Below are 19474 nucleotides of genomic sequence, written 5' to 3' on the forward strand. Positions count from 1 at the left end.
TAGATACCTAAACTGTTTGCTATTGATCATTTGACGACACAGCCCTATGAGGTAGGTGGGCAGAGAGCTTTGTTCTGTTTTACTTCACATAGCTGTTAGTAGAGCTCAGAGAAGGGGAGTGACAGACTTAAAGGACATAGATCCTGTTATTGTTTGGATGTGATATATCCCCCCAAAGCTCCCATGTTAATGCAGGAATATTTGGAGGTAAAATGATTGGATTGTGAGAGCTACAATCCAATCAGTCCATCCTATTTTGAATGTTCTACAGGCAAAGCTGGGTGCAGTGGCTCACGCCTGTCATCTGAGTGGCTCAGGAGGCTGAGGCAGGAGGATCAAATCCAGCCTCAGCAAAAGCGAGGTGCTAAGCAACTCAGTGAGACCCTGTCTCAAAAATACAAAAATGGGGTTGGAGGTGTGACTCAGTAGTTGAGTGATCCCGAGTTCAATCCCTGGTACCAAAAATAAAAAGGAAAAACTACAGGCAGGTGGGGCATGGCTGGAGGAGGTGGGTCACAGAGGGTATGCTCTGGAAGGGTGCGGTCCCTTCCCCTCTTCCCTCTTCTTCCCAGCCACCATGAAGTAAGTAGCGCTCTTCTGCCATGTCCTTCCACCATGATGCACTGCCTCACCTTGGTCCCAGAGCAATCGAGTCAGCCAACCATGACTAAATCCGTAGAAACATGAGCCAAAATAAACTTTTCCTCCTCTAAGTCGTTCTTGTCAGGTATTTGGGCATGGTGACACAGAGCTGACTAGCCCAGATTCTAAATGGCAGGTAGGCAGAACATGAGCTCTGAATGCTTGTATCTGACCTTTCTGCAGCAAATAAATGCAGACGCACACTTCTGTGGGAACAGCTGCAAGATGATCTATTTGACACATTTGAGGATGAAACATTTCCAGAAAACCCAGAATTTGAAACCTATATTTAAGATAGAGTGGTTGGTGATGGCATTTCTGTTGCCCAGAGCCTGTAACAGGAGGGAGGATAAAGGACAGTCCTGGAGCAGTTGGGGGTGCCCAGGAACTGAGGGGTGCATCAGTCAGGAGGTCTGAGTCAGGCAGCCTGGGCTGCAGACCAAGCCACAGAGGCGAGGGGCTGGCTCCTCCTGACTTCTTCCCCCCACGGTTCTCTCCTGGCTCTGGACCTGTCCCACCTCCCAGTGTTCTGTGGGCAAAGAGGAGAGTGGAGACGGGAAAAACTAGAGCATCCGCACCAAGTGGCTGAATCACCACTTCCTTCTATGAATATCCAAATGAAATCCATATTTGTGTAGCTAACCCACAGAAAAAGAAGGGGAAGGTTTGGCAGGCATAGTAGAAACCCAATCTGGAAACTACAAATTTAAAAACAATTATTTTAAATTTCATATCACAAACTTCCTTTTGGAGACTTCCGTTAACTACATCTATGTTAGGCTATTCTTCTGGGAGTAGAAATATAAGCATTCTAGAGCTTTGTGCTGCCCAGGGCCCATGGATTTTATAGAGCACATGAAAGCATACTTGAGCCCTGTACTGCAGACATGGTCTTTTCTTCTGATATATAATTTCATTCAACAGTAGTAGACACACATACTTGGTCTCTTGATTTGCAGTTTTGGGAACAATTTCAACTTGCTCCCTTCCAGAGAGCATTATTAACAACCAATTGGCATACAGTCTCAGGCTTTTTCACAGGTGAGAGTGGAAGTTGAAAGAGTGGATTAGAGAGTTCTCTGCAGGCACCCCAGATAATTTATCGCCCTTCTGTGGTAACTGGCTGAATGTATATATCTTTCACCATATGTAGCCTTCCATTTAGACTTCTAATCAATGGTAAAGAATAAGAACTAGTTTTTAAAAACCATCCCTTGGAGTGGAACTAATCAGCTTGTGGTTTCCTTTCAGGTAGTCTGACCATTATCCAATATGCCCTATGTATATCCTTGGATAGGAAATGACCTAAACTTCCACTTCCAGTTGTGTGGATTATTTATCCTGACGCCCCCTCCACCTCCATCCAACCCTCTACTTTGCATATTAAAGTTAAGCCTCTAATCACTGAATCTCCATGTCTGGAAAGTTGATCTGGAGTTACCATTGCATACAAACTTACTTTGTACATTATATGGCAAGAGTTGAAAAGAAACTATTTTAGAATTCTCGTATTGTTTACCAGTTTGAAAGTCGTGTGAAAGATGAGGATTTATCCCTTTGCCTGACGAGATTCCCCTGGGTTTTATTTGTTAAGAATGTTATTTTCCCCGAGGAATTAGCTTCCCCTGTTTAGAGGGCGTAGAAATTCCCTTTTTAAACTTGAGTTTGGTGATGTTAATAGAGTTTAGAAAAGAGTTTGGAGAACATAAATAAGCTGATGGCAATTTCAGATCGTTGGAACAAAATGAAAAATGGCTTGACCTTGTATCAAATATCATAATTTATAGGAAACTCACTACAGAGATTGTATATTTCTTATAATATGAAGTTTCCTATGTGCAGATATTTAATCAAAAACACAAGGCAAATGAATTTGAATTGGGAAACCTCCTCCTATTCATCATTGTGAGGAGGGAAGGCTTTTATTTTGTCATTAAAAAGTATCCTTAAAAGTGGTCAATTTCTTTCATCCCTCTTTCATTTCATACTTTATTTCAGAACTTTTCATACTTTCTAGAAACTCCGATAACTAATTACTCCATTCTCTAGGTTTCTGTTAAAAATAATTTAAACAGGACGGTTTTATGCATGTAAATTATCACTGGAAATTGACCTTCCTTTTGTCTGTAGTGTTAGGTCCTCTTTCTGTTGCCCTAAAATAGGGTGATCACCAAGAGGCAGCCTACTTTAGGACTTTCAATGATTTTAACACTCTTATAATGTCAGTAAATTAGGCTTCATGGGCCATATAAGCATTCCTTTTGGGAAGAGTTTGGAAGCAGTCAGGGTGATGGGTTACATTAGGATGTTTCTTGTTCCGGGACTGGAAGTGAGAATCATTTCAAGTGTGAAGTGTTTCCTCACTGCATCCTGCTTTGGTTGACTGACAGTAGCTATGAAAGGTGGCATACTATTAAAATCAGCATGATGAATCTCTTGCAAAAGAACAGCTCTTAGTGCAGTATTTTCACCTTGCCTCACCCTGTACTGGCTAGGATTTTAAATACCTTACCATACCAAGAGTGGTCTCTAAATGGTATCCTAAATTGCAGACCTTCAAAAAAAAAAAAATTTTTTTTTTTTTTTTTGGATACTGGGGGTTGAACACAAAGGTGCTTTAACATTGAGCTAAACCCTCAAAACACTTTTTATTTTGAAACAGGGTCTCACTAAGTTGCTGAGGGACTTGTTAAGTTACTGAGGCTGGCCTGAAACTTGTGATCCTCCTGCCTCAGCCTCCTGAGTTGCGAGTTTACAGGCATGCACCATCGTGACTGGCAACCTTCAGAATTTTTACTTTATAACCAAAAATAGCTGAATGTTTGACATTATCCATTCATTTTATCTTATGGAGCTCTATAATATGGATATTACTTATATAAAATTTTAGCTACTTATCTATATATGTATATATGTACATGTATATGTATAGTTATATATAATGTATATTTTATATATGTAGAAGTATATATAAATTTTATATATATATATATATATATATATATATATATATATATATATAAAATGTGTAGATAGATAGATCTAGCCTATGGAATATTAACCCCATAGGGGAGTATTAAGTTTTAGCATCTGACATGTGCAAACTTTTATTCTTAACAAATTTTAAAATAATGCATCTATAGAAATCAACCAAGATACTATCTCTTCTGTCAGAATGTTTGGTAGCTCAAACTTTTCTGCTAAGTGAGAAAAATAAAGTTTTAGAAGAATCTCTTCTTAAGATTTTAATCTTCAAACCATAGAAAGTCTGAGAATTCACAGAACACTCAAATTATAGAGTTTAGTAGCTGAGAATCTTAGAGATTGAATCCAAGTTATCTCTTCATTTTCTAAGTTAACGAACTGCAGATGAAGCTCAAGTGGGACTTTGAAGAGGGCCATTGCTACACCAACATAGAACCACTTGACAGTAGTGACAAAGGACACAGTGAATAATGGTATTCAGTATGTTGCACCCAAATCAATTCATTTCTAAGGGAATATATTTTAAAATGCTTCATATAGTAAAGGCTTCAATTCATCAAAGTCATTGTGTCACATCTGTTAGAAAGATTCATTTCTTGCTGAACTATAGCCAACGAATTTTCCAGAAATGACATTTTTCACAGCTTATTCTGTTCTCCTCATCCTGACACAAACGACATCACAAGTATGTCTTGAGTGACACTGAAGATAGATTAGAATAAGCATTCTGTTTGTGCATATGGAGGTTTCGGATCTTAAGAGAAGTGAATATTTGTAGGTCAAGATGTTTTTTGAGTTTCAGTCAGCCATGAACTATTTATTACATTTTTTGCTTCTTAAATACTTGTGGGGTTAAGGAGTAGAATAGCACTTTGGAAGGAATTTATTTCCTATTCTTTAAATAACATTCTTTAATTACTTGATTATCCTTTAATTACTTGATTTAGACTTCAAAATTTTGTCAATCTCCAGCTTTATCTTAATTTAAATGGCAGTGGGGTTGAGAGAAGGTTGGGGAATTTACTTGTTGAATTGAGTTAAAATACTTGAATAACTTGGTGACTGATTTTGTTCCTTTTGGATTCAAGTATTATTTAAATATTAATGTTTGTACACCTGTAAGAATCAAAATTTATTATGCAGTGGCATAAGATTGAATAATATGTGTGTTTGGGATAAAGGATATTGCCATCAAAATACAATGGATTTTTTTCTACTAAGTTTAGGGGAAAACATGGTTCTACAGAATCATTCAATGGGTTTAATATTTCTTCTTATTACCTACTATGTGCTGTTCATGAAAAGGAGGTGTTGAAAACAATTTAAACACCTTGACTTTTTCTACATCAGAAAATAGGCACGTTAAGGTTTCATTCTTTATGATATTCTTGGATCATAAAGCAAAGATGTTCCAAATCTATCAGTTCCTGAAAAATTTTGAAAATCTGAATCATGGTTTATTTGAAATACTTAACCTCGCGGTCTCCTGGTTAGAAGTGCCTTACACTGCTCCCTCCAGGCATTGCAACAAACTGTGCAAACAAGGGGACCAGATTCCACTGTACTATAGATGGCTCATGTGGGAATTTACACAGGAGCTCAAGGAGCCTGGAACTCTACTACACCTGCCCTCTGACATTGGTGAAAAATCCTCCCTCGTCTTAATGGCAGAACCAGGTCCCTTGACTGCCTTTATGTGTAAGGAGTCTCCATATTGCTCATGTCCTAGTTCATGCTTCATGTCCCTGTACAGTCTTTGGAAGAGTTCACATGCATGTGTATATACGTGCATGTGTTCTGTGTGAACCAAGCTGAAACTTTCCCCTGAACTCTCCTTTCAAAAAAAAATAAAAATAAAAAATAACATGACTGAGACTTGCATTTTGTCAAAAGCTTTGAAAAGATGGCTTTAGCAGACTTTATTTCTGAAGGTTTGTACTTCCTTTCTACCTTTAAGAAGGACCTGGTGGGCTAGCCTGATTTACTTCATGCACACCAATTATTAATACAAATGTCCACCTTAGCCTACTTCCTTTCATTTATACAATTTCAGAGTGGGCCAGTCAGCCATGCCCCAGGTGGGAGATGAAGCCATTCGTGCATGCGGCCATGTGCTCCATTCTCTCCCCAGTAGACTCCTGAGCATGCTGTGGCTACAGCCCATGCAACACTTTCTTTTATCCCTTAGCAGTTATTTAGAATCATTCACAAAGAACCTGGGGAGCCTCATCAATAGAGGTAATTTAGCCAGTGGCTCTAAAAATGCTAAGCTACATTCTCTGTCTCAACTGAGAACATTTGTATTACAGAAGAAAAGAAATGTATTCAGAATACTCTCAGTAATATTACATTTTCTAATTCAATCCCAGCATCGCTAATTGTAATGTTCCCTGTTAAAATAAAATGGTTTATTTTTTATTACAATCAATTCTTTTTTAATTAGGAGAGAATTTTAACTAGTTCTCACAATTTGATCCTCTGTTACAAGGTTTTCCAATCACTTGGGAAGCATAGGAACAAAATAAGGAAATCTGAAAGATTTTTTGAGCCTCTGTGTTGCCTGTGGCTGTTAAGTCCCCCTTTAAAGGGTCCAAATCTTATTTTTTTCTTGTTTATCTAGCATCCCTGTGGTGCCTGACATTTAAGTAGTTGATATTTACTAAATACAAATGCATAAAAGGAGGAATTTTTACAGTAAAATGTTTATGATATGTTTCTCACTGCCCAAGGACTGTGTGGTATGACATCATAGTTAGAAAAGTGTAGACTCTAGAATCTAACAGAACTGAGTGTGAGTGTCTGTAGCTTAGTTATTTCCACTGATTGTGTAATCTTGGGCAAGTCACTCAGTGTTTCTCTTAGTTTCCACAACGGTGAGGTGGCGCTCTTCATGGCACCTACTGAAGTTCACAAAAAGCATTAGCACTGCCCCATGTGCATTAGCCATTGAAGGAGCATGCAGCATAGTAGGAGAGATGAGTCACCAAGCCTGTAATTTCAGGCAGATTGTAACATCATGAAAGAATTGAGACAGTATCCGTGGATATTCACAGGAAATGAAGTTCTCTGCCACAGGGGAGAAGGGGAAGCTTTGTGAAGGAGGTATAAGCCCCTCATCATGGATGGGATTTTGATAAGTGGAGTGAGCAGAAGGCCACTCGGGGCTGTGGGACAGCAGCAACAGGGTGTTCCAGGGGTCAGAAGCAGGTAGCAATTGGAGGGAGGTCACAGGGCTAACAGCCTCTCTAGAGACTAGAGCCCAGGGCTTTGACTGCCAGGTCTAACTGCACCTTGATTTGATCCAAATGAGATCCTTTGATGATGGAGGAAAAGTGAAGTTTAAGACCTGGCTAGTCCATCCTGCTGGAGCTGCCTGAGGGCTCCAAGGACAAGAGTTCTTCCTCTGGCATTTTGTCTGTGCTCTGTATACAGAGCTACTGTCATTCTGTAGTGTTGCGACTTGCTTGGTAAAGTTCATTTGGCTTTATTACAGAAAAGGTGAGTGATTCATGAGTGATTCATGCAGTTTCTCTGATAACTCACGGTGAGCATGTCTAAAGGCAATATCTAAGAATTAAAAGGAAATTCAGAATATATTAAAAATTCCAAGTTTGCATAAGTGGTTTTTGAGTCCTAATTGAATAAATATAATATCTTTATTATTTTTTTATAAAATGTATTACTGAGACTAATTAAATATGAGGTAGAAGCATAAAACAGCTGAAATAAATTAAAAAGCATGTTTTTTAAAAACTGTTTAAGCATTACCAGTAAAAATTAATAATAATATATCAATCCTCTACTAATTGATAAAAGTCTTGATGCAATTGAATTTATTAAGTCTAGCTTTGTGGGCATATCACAAAAATAATGTGGAAAGAATAAAAAGAAGTTTCTAAAATAGAAGTGGAAAACAGTATCTCATACACCTCCCATTCCTCATTTCCCTCCCTAGCAGATTAGATGTCTTGCTTCACCATCAAAATCACGTTCTTGCACAGTCCTCTCTACCTTCTCCCTCTCTCCCTCTGTCCTGATGGGGGAAAATTTCATGCCTAGTTAACACCAGCTCACCCTATCTGGCACCGAGACCAGAATCCCTGAATGTGCCTGGAGGAAAACATCTCTGAACACTGGTACCATTTTTAACTCAGGAGCCCTAATCTCAAGAGGGTAGTGCTTGCTAGTCAATAGTTTATTACAGGTCCCTAATGCAGTCATTCTCTTACTTTCTTAACTATTTTACATCTTTTTCTTGCTCCCAATTCCTCCAATAGCTCCCTCCCATTTAGCTTTGTTGATAACTTTGTTTCCTATTCATAAGAAAATGGAATAAATCAGAATGTAGCATTTATACTCTGCCCCACCCTGTCTGCTAATTCACTCAGATTCCTGCCCTCCTTCCCTCCTGTTGCCAGGCATGGACTGTCCTTTCACTCATGCAGTTGTCCAGTCCCCTCTGCTTTGCTCAAGATCATTGCTTTTCAATTGCCCTCCTCCTGTATCATCAATTTTCCCTCTCTTTTGGATCACTCCATTAGCATAAAATTATGCCACCATATTTTCCATCTTAAAACATAATAAAGCACAAGCTTCCTTGACCCCACCTCTTTCTCCCTGCACTGTCCTAGTTCTTTGTCATATCCGTTCATTCACTCCCCCTTATAACCAAACTCCTAGAAAGAGTTGTCCATATTCCTCAACTGCTATTTTCCTATTCTCTTCTTTTAAAGTATGCATCTCTATACCACACTGCTGGAACTTTCTTTTCCAGGATCACTGGTTATCTTCATCTTGACAAATTTAGTGATCGGGGTTCAGATCAAATTTTTCAGGGCCACATTTGACCAGTTGATTGATTCCTTCTTGAAATGCCTTGCTTTCTCATCTCTTCTCTGGGTCTCACTCTCTCAGGGTCCTCCTCCTGACTCGCTCGCCACTTCTCAGCCTGCCTTGCTAGCTGGTTGTATTTCTTCGTCATAGTCTCTGAATGATTTGCTGTTGAAGGGCTCAGTCCTTGGACCTTTCTCCTTCTTTACATTCCCTTGCTAGGTGACCTCATATTGTGACTTTAAATATTATCTGTATTTAAAGGCTCCCTTGTGCATAGCTCAGCCCAGACTACTTCTCTGAACTCTGGACTTGTATATCCAACTGTCAATTTAAGATCTTCATGTGAATGTCTCATATATATCTCAAACTCAATGTGTCCAAAGTGAATTCTGGAATTTCCACCTCTATTCTTTAAAGCTGCTTCTCTTACAGTCTTCTGCATACCCATAAAGGATAAAGGGCATCACGTTCCTTTAATTGCTCCAGTCAACCCTTGGGATCATTCCCATCTCCCCCTTTTTTCCCCTCACACCCCACATTCAATCTATCTTCAAAATTTTCTCCAGAATCTGACTACTTTTCACCTCCACTGCTACCCTACGGGCATAGCCATCATTTATCTTTCATTTAGAATGTTAGAGGAACCTCCTGACTTCTCGTCATAGGTCCACCATTTCCTCCTGCAGCTTTTTCTTCAGAGTGACCATGATCCTTTTCAAACACCTCAGATTGTATTGCTTCCTCACGTAAAACCTCTCCTGTGACTTCCTGCCTCTTCTAGATTCAAGTCAAGTCATCATCATGACCGGCATAGTCCATGGGGCCTGGCCCCTTCCCTTCTATGACTTGACTCCTCACCCTTTCCTGTCACTCACTCCAGGTTGGACGTGCCGTCAGTTACTAGAGCATGTTACAGCCCTCTCCACCTTACAGGGCATGTCCTCTTGCTCTTTCCTTTGCCTCTTCTCCTCTGTTCTGAGTCTTCCCGTAACCACCTGTAAAAGAGCACCCTCCCTCTGGATACTCTAGCCTCTGTATCCTCTGATATTTTTCTGCTTCACTATTAACATCTTATTTATAAACCTTTCTCTTAACGTTTGCCTCTCCTGCCAGAGGGATAGCAGGGACTTTATTTACTCTGTATGTCTGGCATGCAGTAGGTGCTTAACGTATATTAGGTGAATACATAAATAAGCTGTCAAGCTTATTCTTCCCACTCCCAAAAGACTTCTACTTCAGAGTCCCTTGAGGTTTGGGGCATGGAATATTTCCACTTCTGTCTCTGTACATGCAAGTTTGCATCTTGAGTTTCTCCTCTTCTTAGGTAAAGTGCTGTCCCTTCTCCTAATCTTCATTCTCTTGCTCTACTTCCTTTTGTGTTCTCTTACATATTAATTTTGCTCCACAAGCCATTTCTGTCTCCCAATGTAACAGTTTTCTGTCAGTTTAGAGACACTTACAATTACCTGGCACCTTACTACAAGATCAAAGAGTCACTTTTCCCCAACTCTACCATCCCCTCTTTTCTTTCCTTTGCACAGTTACTAAATTAACTACTCAGGTTAGCAAGTAGTTGGCACACATCCTTTCCACTTTTTACCTTCTGTAGATGTTGCTGATTAATTCCAGCACTCTTTTCCTAAACTCAGCTTTCTTGATACATTATTCCAGGCAACCAATCAGAATTGGCACTTTGCAGGACACCTGCTTGACATCTGTGGAGCTTGTTCTTGTCTTAATTTCCTCGACTCATTGCTCCATCAATTACAGTAAAACTTCTGGAATCCTTGCAGTCCTAGAATAATCATCTCTCCTCTCCTCTCCTCTCCTCTTCTCTCCTCTCCTCTCCTCTCCTCTCCTCTTCTCTTCTCTTCTCTTCTCTTCTCTCTCTCTCTCTCTCTCTCACACACACACACACACCCATCCACCTTGATTTCTGTGACTCTCTTTTTTGTTGTTGTTGTTGTTTGTTTTAAATGCTGTTCCTCCTTTTCCTTTTCCTCCTCTTACCCCTCAAGTGTTTCTATTTCTCTATTTAGGGATTCTTTTTTTAAAATAACTTTTTATTTTATTTATTTATTTTTATGTGGTGCTGAGGATTGAACCCAGTGTCTCACTCATGCTAGGCAAGTGCTCTACCACTGAGCCACAACCCCAGCCCTATTTAGAGATTCTTAACCTTAAGAGAATGATTTCCTAGGGAATCTTCAGATGAACTTAAGGGTGTGTGGTGTGCGTGTGACATTTTAAAGTGTTTCATAGCTAACCAGAACAACTGTAGCATTTATACAACTCAAAAGAGGGCTGAGAATCCCAGGTACTTTCTTTCCCTGGGTAATATCGCCTAGGCCTTGGCTTCAGCCATCAGCGTGATGCAAGTGAGACAAAGGGTCCCAGTCATCCATGTTCATGGTCCAGCTCCCTCTGTTAGAAGCTGACTCAGGGAACATTACCTATCCTCTTTGAAACTTGGTTTGTCTAACTACAGAATGGCTAGAAATGATTTCCCCTATGCAGGATTATTGTTAACAAAGAGAGATGTCATTTGTAAAACTTTTGGAGACTTATAGTAGTCAATAAGTGGTAGTTGTCATGATACAGCCCAAACATCTGGGTCCCTAAAGCACATATTCTTGTCTACTTCTCCCTAATTTTAAAATATATTTTAATTTTTAGGGTTCTGCCTCACTGGAGCAATAAACATTGCGTGACTCATACATTATGAATTAATTGACTCTAGGTGTTAGAAATTTGCTAACATTCACTTATTAATGCAAAACATCTAAGACAGCTGCACAGAGTACTGTAAGTCCATTTTTTTAGCACAATATTTGAAAAATTGGAATTGGGCATTTATATAAATTTAATCAGTCTGAGAGATGTTCATAAATTGGCTTTCAGTATTTGGAACAATAAAAATAGCACACTTTGAAGGATGTTATTAAACATAGCAGAAACCAAATTATTCAATACGTACAATGTAATGAAAATTGATGGGTCAGAAAAAATGGCCTTTTAAAGCTATGGAAGTGGAGCAGGTGTCTACCCTCCCATATATTCCTTATGTTTATTGTATCCTACTAAACATATATCTTTTAAGCTGATCATTTATTTTTATCTTGGAAGCCAATCTTGATTTCATGCCAGATTTTGAAAAGCCTTATGTTTTTAGAAGTATGGTACATATTTATTGTCAAAAGCAAAAGTTCTTTTATATAAAGAACTGTAAAATAACATAGCTAAATTCCAACCCAAATATTTTGGTTTGGAAAATAGCAAGGGTTCCAACAAATTCTGTGGCCTAGCAGGCTTATCATAAGTCTATATGGAGCCACCACATTCTATCATTTTAATCAATAAGTCTCCTGATCCTTCTCTCCCAATCTACTCCTAAAGTGATGGGGGGTGGATCTACAAGGTAAATTTAAAACCTTCATTGAATTATGGAGAATATATTTGAAGAATTTTGCAGGATTCTTCTAAAGTCATTAAGAACACCATGAATTGGGAAAAAGTTGGAAACCAGAGGTCAAAGTCACTGACCTAGATCTTCCACTAAATGACTCTAACATGGAAAAAAATTAGCAACTAATAATTAAGGTTCTTTTAATTTTTTTCTGTAATGAAATAGTTATCATATGATAATGTATTTTTCTAATCAAGAAAAGACCTAAAGCCAGATATGGTGGTCCATACCTGTAATCCCAGGTACTTGAGATAAGGAGGAAGATAACAAGTTTGAGGGCAACGTGGACAACTTAGACCCTGTATCAAAACAGAAAATAAAAAGGGCTGGAGATGTGACTTAGTGGTAGAGCTCTGCTGGGTTCAGTCCTTAGTACCAAATTAAAAAAAATAAATGAATAAACAATAGACCTAAAATCTGGGAAAGCACAGAGAACTGCAAAGATAAAGCAATTATCCAAAATTCCGCCACCCAGAAATAACCAGTTTTTGTACACTTTATTTTCACCTACATCCTCCCTTCTCTTCTTTTGATTTCCCTTCTTTCCTCCTTTCCTTTCTCTCTCTTGCTTGCTTTTTTCTTTTCTTTCTCTTTTTAGATTTAGAATTATATGTCTAAATAAATACACTTGTGTACACATATTAAATGTTATCGTAGAAATTATATGTGAATCTCATATACTACAATATGAATAGATAATATCTACATAAATGTAAATAGTTCCTAATTGGAATGAACTATTTAAATTAAACTATTTAATTTAAAAATTAAGTAAATTCTTATGCTCCTCATATGAATATATAAGAGAAAAAAAGTAAACATAGTATTATATAAGAAAATGCAACCTCTTAGTTCATGTGGGAAAGACTTGTGAATCCATCTAAATGTGAGTACGTCTTTAAATACATTTGTTTTTTATTTATGAAAGGCAAGTGCTATATAAGAAATTTTCCTAGTTTTGAATCAATTTTTATTGTCTTTACATCAATCCTAATAAAACCATCTCCATGTTCATTCGGGCTCACTTTATTGCTCAAATTGTTAAAGAGAAATATGAAGCAAGTTTGATACTAGCTATTTATTTTCCTCTAGAGTAGAATATGGCTTTTTCCTTTCCAGCATTAAAATCATCAAGGATTAAGTATTTTTCAAAAGAAAACTTTAAATTGAAGGACTGTTATCTAAGTAATATTATGTGACTGCAGCTAAGGTAAGAATTATTAATATCTATCCTGTAGGGCAGCACAATAGGTAATATAAATTATGAATTATGTTTATTTCAACCAAATGTATAAGAGTCCTTGAAAGCCTGAGTCACTTGGAGATACTGAGAGATTATGCAGTCCTTGCAAATCCATTTTTTAATTAACACACATAATCCATAATGCTTTATTTCTTCAATTGCTTCTTTATCTAGTTTATTATTTGCATGTTAATTAGCTTTAAAAATTAATAGACACTTTTTATGTCAATTTGAATTGAATAAATTGTTGGTATTGACCATGTAGCCTGTTTAAAATCTCTCTGCTCTTTTGTACAGTATAGCATACAAAGTACTGTAACTGTGTATTCTCTTATTAATTGGGTATGGAGTCTTAATCAAACTTGGCACTAGTTCTTGAAGACAGAACTTTCATGCTCCAGTTTGGTGGCACATGTGTCAGTAGGAATGCACCCCACCACACACACACCCCAGAAGACTCTGCTGCCTGCAGCTGCCTGAGTTCCAGCTTTATTATGTGAACTAGATTCCATAGGAGGCAGACTTCCTCTTGACACGGATGTGTTTGTATTCTGCCATGAACAGAAGCCAAGAGAACTCTTTCTGAAATATTAGATTGAGAACCTTTATTTTGAAAATGTAACACTGTAATGTAGCAACAGACACCCCTCTAATGTTTCTTTAAAATATCTTTGGCAAACCTTCTTGAGCCGGTCAAAATATTTTCAGCTTATAGCATTTCAGCAATTGTTTTGGAAGCATCTTCTAGCTTGAGCACTGGTGTGTTAGAGATTGAAATTCACAGTGCAAGGAGGCTGGGAAAAATTCCTGCTTTCTGGTGCTGCAAGTGCAGAGTACATCTGTTCTACTTGTTGGCACAGAGAAGGTCAAACGGCTGGAGACTCTTGAGAGGCTAAGGGGTCCCATTGGTTCCATGATAGGATTCCTGTTGGTCCTTGAGAGACCTCCTGCCACTAGGATAGTCTTGCTGCCATTCTGAGTTCCTTTGCTGTGGTTCTAGAGCTTTATCCAGATGCTTGCTACAGGTGCTGTTTTTACCTGGGTGGTGGTGGGGGGGGGAGATTGACATCCACATGTGTGAATATTTAAGAAATTTAAGAATTTATAGGATATCTATTCAAATGACATTTTTTAGACAGTAAGGTTTCCAAATGCAAAACAGAAATGATTTCCTCAGTTCAGGAGACTGAGATACATCGGACTCTGAGTGTGCTAAAATAAAAGCAATAGTCAAGCTTGGTTTTCTCAATGATGAGATTCTGAGTTATTGAGGCAATTTTCTTCTCATTATTTTGAAGTAGAGGTAGCATCTTTTTGAGTTGCGTGAATAATGCTAATATTCCCTCAAGATTTTGTAATTGAAAGAGTTTTTATTTGAAACTGAGCACAGTAAGGATACATGTGAATCTGCTATCCCAATCAAATTTTGAATAACATTTTAAAGTTACAACCTTTGTGTCTCTGTCTATGCATATTATGCATATGTTAAGTGAAAACCAAAACAACAACAACAAAAAAAAAAAACCAAAAAACAAACAACAACAACAACAACAAAAAACCACATTGGTCCCATCTGAAAAAAAAAATGATACAGATTTACCATCCATTAAAAAAAAAGTAATATGTAGTGAAACTAATTATCTTAGTCACAAATCCAAATGACTTTGTCGATTGAGCAAAGTGTGTTAGCAATTTCTGGCAACTATAATTGTGATAACAGCCCCGCCAAGGATATTACTATTGCTCTTTAATTGCCTCAAGTAACAGTACATACTCCAGTGATGGGTCGTCTCATTTATCATGTTCCTTTGTGGATTACTTGCCTCACAGTGTTCAGCCTCCTTGGAACTCTTTCCAGTCAAGCCTCAGCTACTGGCTGATGGTTTTCCCCACACTGTTCTGATTAACACTTTTAAAGTCAGCTCTTCGGATGCTTCTCTTACTTCCTGCTAGAGCCTGAGCTGCCCTGGGGGTACTGCTTTAGCTGTTGAGGGCTGTAAATCAGCCACTTGAGAGGCCCAGAGTTCTCCACTGGATGCCCCCTGACATGTGTGATCCTGAATCTCTGTGACTTAACCCTTGCTTAGCATGGCCCTAGATTATACTAGATTTGGATTATTATTTATGTAAAACATTCTAGTGATTTGCTTGGGGTGGGGGAGACCTATTCAGTAAGTTTGCTTTTAAAAAAATATCTCAAGTTGTGTTTTGTGAGGGTTCATCATATTTGTAACTACTCGTTTAGGGTATATTTTAGGAAGAATTTTTAAAAAGTTAACTTTCATGGTTTATTATTAATAATATTCACTACAATAAATGAGAATAACCTAGAAAAGTATCTACTATGAATGAATGAAAATGCTTCCACTCCTCAGTAAATGACTCAGAAGCAGTGTAAGGACATTCTGAAATATCTCTTCTGGCAATTAGTCTGTGGCAAACTCGTTTTCACCTAGGGCCCTTGTTCAGGAGGAGGTTTCTGAGATTCTCTGGTGGGCTCTGCTGTCTTTCTGCCTGCACTCTAAGAAGCGGACCCTGCCACACCCTCAGAATCCTCTTGGATAACATCCCTATTTGGGTCACGTGGCTCTGTTCTGATGATCAGCCTCCAGACTATCTCCTTAGGTGTATTGTAGGTTTGCACTGGTGAATAGACTGTGATGTCGTATGGAGAGGACATATTGCAGGCATGATTTGTAAGGCTTGTATTGTGTGATCTGTGACTTTGGGCAGTTACCAAATTTGTACTATTTTATGCTTGTTTCTCTGGGAAACCTCTCTACCAACCACATCTCTTCTTTTTCATGTTCCCCATCCTCTGCACACACACACATACCCATACACACCTGCTACATAGACCTGAAATATATACCATCCTTTAAAATGATGGTAGTTCTCTGGTGCTACTTTTCAATGCCTAGATAGAAGTCAGCTTCTTAAAATTTCACTGTCATTTACTCCTAGTTGTTCTCCCTAACATGAAGTCCATAAAACAATTTATATTTGTATATGATGATATAAATGTGCATGCTATGCTAAATAATTTGTCTGGCATAATACAGAAGTGCCACATTTTAAAGATGAACAGGAAAAGTTTGTAGAACAACCATAAGAATCAGAAAATCTCAGCAACTGTGCTAAATTGGTTCTTTTTGAAGACTAATTTTCTGATTTTAAAGAATCTTACATTTTAACTTTTCATATAATACATGTAAGAGATGTAATATATTCTTGGGTTCTAGAGATGCACATTCATATTTCTGAGTTTGTATGAGTTCTAAACCTTAGAAAGGCCAAAAACTTAATGTGGAGAGAGATGAGTAGGGACAAGGAGAGCGGAAGGAAGAAGAGAGAAAAAGAGGGACCGAGAAGAATTGCACAAATCAAAATTTTATTTAGTTCATGGATCTTCTAGACCTATATTTACATGTCACTGGAGAACCTGGTTTTGGAGGTTCTTGACTAAAATCTTTGTTTAGTGCTGATTTCAGAAGAAGCTCTTCCAAACTGGTATCTGTACAGGTATCAGTTACCAGGTGCCTATTGGTCCTGATTGTGCCTTGGAAGCAGAGGTGCATACTGTAGAGTGCCATGGTACCCAAGTTATCCCAGCAAATCTAGATGTATATGTGAGGTTAAATTTCCAGAGGGAAAAGCCGAATGGCTTTGTAGGAAGTGCGTGAACTTTGCTATCAGATTTGGTGTTAAGTTCTGGCTTTTCCATCTATAGACTGTGTGAACCTTTAGCTTAACTCTCTGAGCCTCAGTTTTTCTGTTTGCCAAATGTAGAGCAGTTATAAGGAATAAATGAAACAACATATATCCCAAAGTGCCTCATACTTAGTAAGAATTAATAAAAGTTATTGTTTTTCTCTTTCTCCACCACTGAAGAGTATAGCAGTGAATTGGATAACATCCTCAGCAACTTAGTTTTGCTCTTCTTCCTGGTTTGACTAGATAAAATCTGTTCCATCACATTTTTAATCAAAACTCTTGTATTTTATCTGGTCTATCCCCAGTGAGTTAGTTAGAGAAGAAATTCCTAGAGAAATTCTAATCCTAGAGAGAGGCTGAGAGAGAGAGAGAGAGTGTGTACCCAGGCATATTACCCAATGATATACAGCTAATACAATGAAACTGCACATCATTTATTTTTTTTATAGATTCCCCAACTTAGAGTGAACTTATTCTTTAATCTCCTCTGACATAAAACTCAATTAGGGATTAAGAAGGTGATGGGTAATCAATATTTTTATTCAAAAGTGATTTTTCTTTAGCTAGAAGCTATACAGCTACACTGCTCTGAAATCTTTATCAGCTTAGACAACAAGAGAGTGACATTCAACACGTATTAAATCGCCTAGAGGTCACATAATCTACTGTGGGTGGTGTTCTGTTGTACTGTAATGATCCAGAGACCTTGCAGACTCCTAAAATGCCCTAACGTTTGATTGTGTAAAGTAAAAGAGAGCTGTTCATCAAAAAAATCACTCAAGATATTATTGAAACAATGAGATTCAAAGATACAGGGAGTTCTAAAACTAAACTTTCTACCTTGTATTCTCTCTCTCTCTCTCCATGTCATGTTTGAATCAGTATCTTAGTAACACCTGTGCTGAAAGACCTCCCTCTAGTAGCCTGTTGATTGGGACGCTGTGAGATGTGATACTCCTGTGACTTCTTTTTCCTCAGTTAAATTCTAGAACATGCTACAACCTTGGCATCATTTTGGAATTATACATAACAAATTGTAATACCAAAATTTTAGAACAATAGTGTAGAGTAAAAATATTAAGATACCATTTAATTGGGGAAGCCACAAAGCAAAGTTTGTTAGTAGTTAGTTATTATCTTTGATAGATTACATATTATAATATACGTATTCGAAGCTTCTATATTTAGGTTTTCAGGGCTAATTTAAGTTTTAGTAGTGAAACATATTTATATAACAATCTTATAATTGTTTCTCTTCTTATCAATTTCAGGGTCAGCCTGGTCCTCAGGTAAGTGATCTCTTTTCTAATAAATTGGCACCCAACTTAGGATTTTCCTCAAGTTTTTCTTCAGTTCTTTTTCAAAGAATATAAGAAAGCTATGAGATGGTAATCATGACACCACATTGTTGACCAAATATTTCCCAGGAGTAAAACCCTGGGGCCTCTGTAGGGTTGTGTGAGCCACATCAGCTGTTAGGCCAGATGGCAAATTGAGCTGAGTGTCATCATATAAAGCAAAACTCCTCACTGACCTCGACCAGGCCCACACGACTGTCATGGAAGGCAGAATGACTTAGTTAAGGTTGGGTGTGAACTGATTTGAATTAGGTACTGGTTAATTATGTACTAATAATGTTGTAGATCCACACAGTCTCTGATAATTTAAACTGAAGTTCTGCTAGCTTCTCTCAATTCAATATAGACAGATACTGATTTTGTTGTACATTTTCAGTGTAGACTAACTGCAGCTGACATGAGTTGTAATTGAGCATGAATACAGTCAACCGAAAATTTTTGAGCCTTAAATCATATTGAAGAAAATGACAAAATTTTAGGGTAGGGAAGAATTTGTATAAAGCTGAAAACAAAAGAAAGGGATATCTAGAAATAGTCAATGCAACAAACTCAAACTCAACAAACCCAGTGTCTGTGCTAATGATAATCTGTAGGGTACTCTTGGGAAGGAAGTACAATTAGTAATGCTTTACCTAGAACACCGTAATACCTGTAAGCAATGAGATTATTTATTGAGTGCCATTCTCTCTTTTTCCTTGATCTTCTGAATTCTACTTTGGTCCTAGATTTTTTTATGAATAAGTCATTTCATGATATCTTTGCAGTCAATATTATGAATTACCTATCGTGTGATAATCCTCACAGTAGACCACAAGAATATTTTTTCATAGTTTTTGTGAGCTCTGTGTATAAGAATAATAATCCAAAAAACCCTCACTGCTTCAGACAGTTCTTTTCATACTAAGCTCAGGAGAAAAAAAAATTCATCTTTAACTAGTTTATGTTGCTATCAAAGAATATTCTTGTTATTTTTAATGTTCACTCTTACATTCCAGGTGAGCTCAAGGTAGTTATTAGAGGAGGAAAAAACCCACAGAAGGGAATTATGGTTTGTTTCTAAATTTGAGCTAAATTATAATGGGATAAAGACAAAGTATAAGGAGCTTAGCATGCCTTATTTTAATGAATGCTTACAGTAGCCCTGGACAGGTTATACTAGAAGGTAGTTTTATATGTACATATATAAATATAAACATATTTGTGTATTTATATATGCCTATATAAATATGTAAA

At 37.6% G+C, this 19474-nt stretch overlaps 1 protein-coding gene across 1 annotated transcript in view; it reads left to right on the forward strand.

Annotated features, from left to right (window-relative positions):
- Col25a1 (collagen type XXV alpha 1 chain) overlaps positions 1-19474 on the forward strand; it is a 468385-nt gene that overhangs the window by 271490 nt on the left and 177421 nt on the right. The window contains exon 5 of the mRNA XM_058583779.1: positions 18155-18172. Coding sequence (XP_058439762.1) covers positions 18155-18172 — 18 coding nt within the window. The remainder of the gene's footprint in view (positions 1-18154; positions 18173-19474) is intronic.

This window comes from Marmota monax, unplaced genomic scaffold (assembly GCF_021218885.2).
Source record: "Marmota monax isolate L192 unplaced genomic scaffold, Marmota_monax_Labrador192_F-V1.1 WCK01_AAM20220418_F8-fsc00002, whole genome shotgun sequence".
In the NCBI taxonomy this organism is placed as follows: Eukaryota; Metazoa; Chordata; class Mammalia; order Rodentia; family Sciuridae; genus Marmota; species Marmota monax.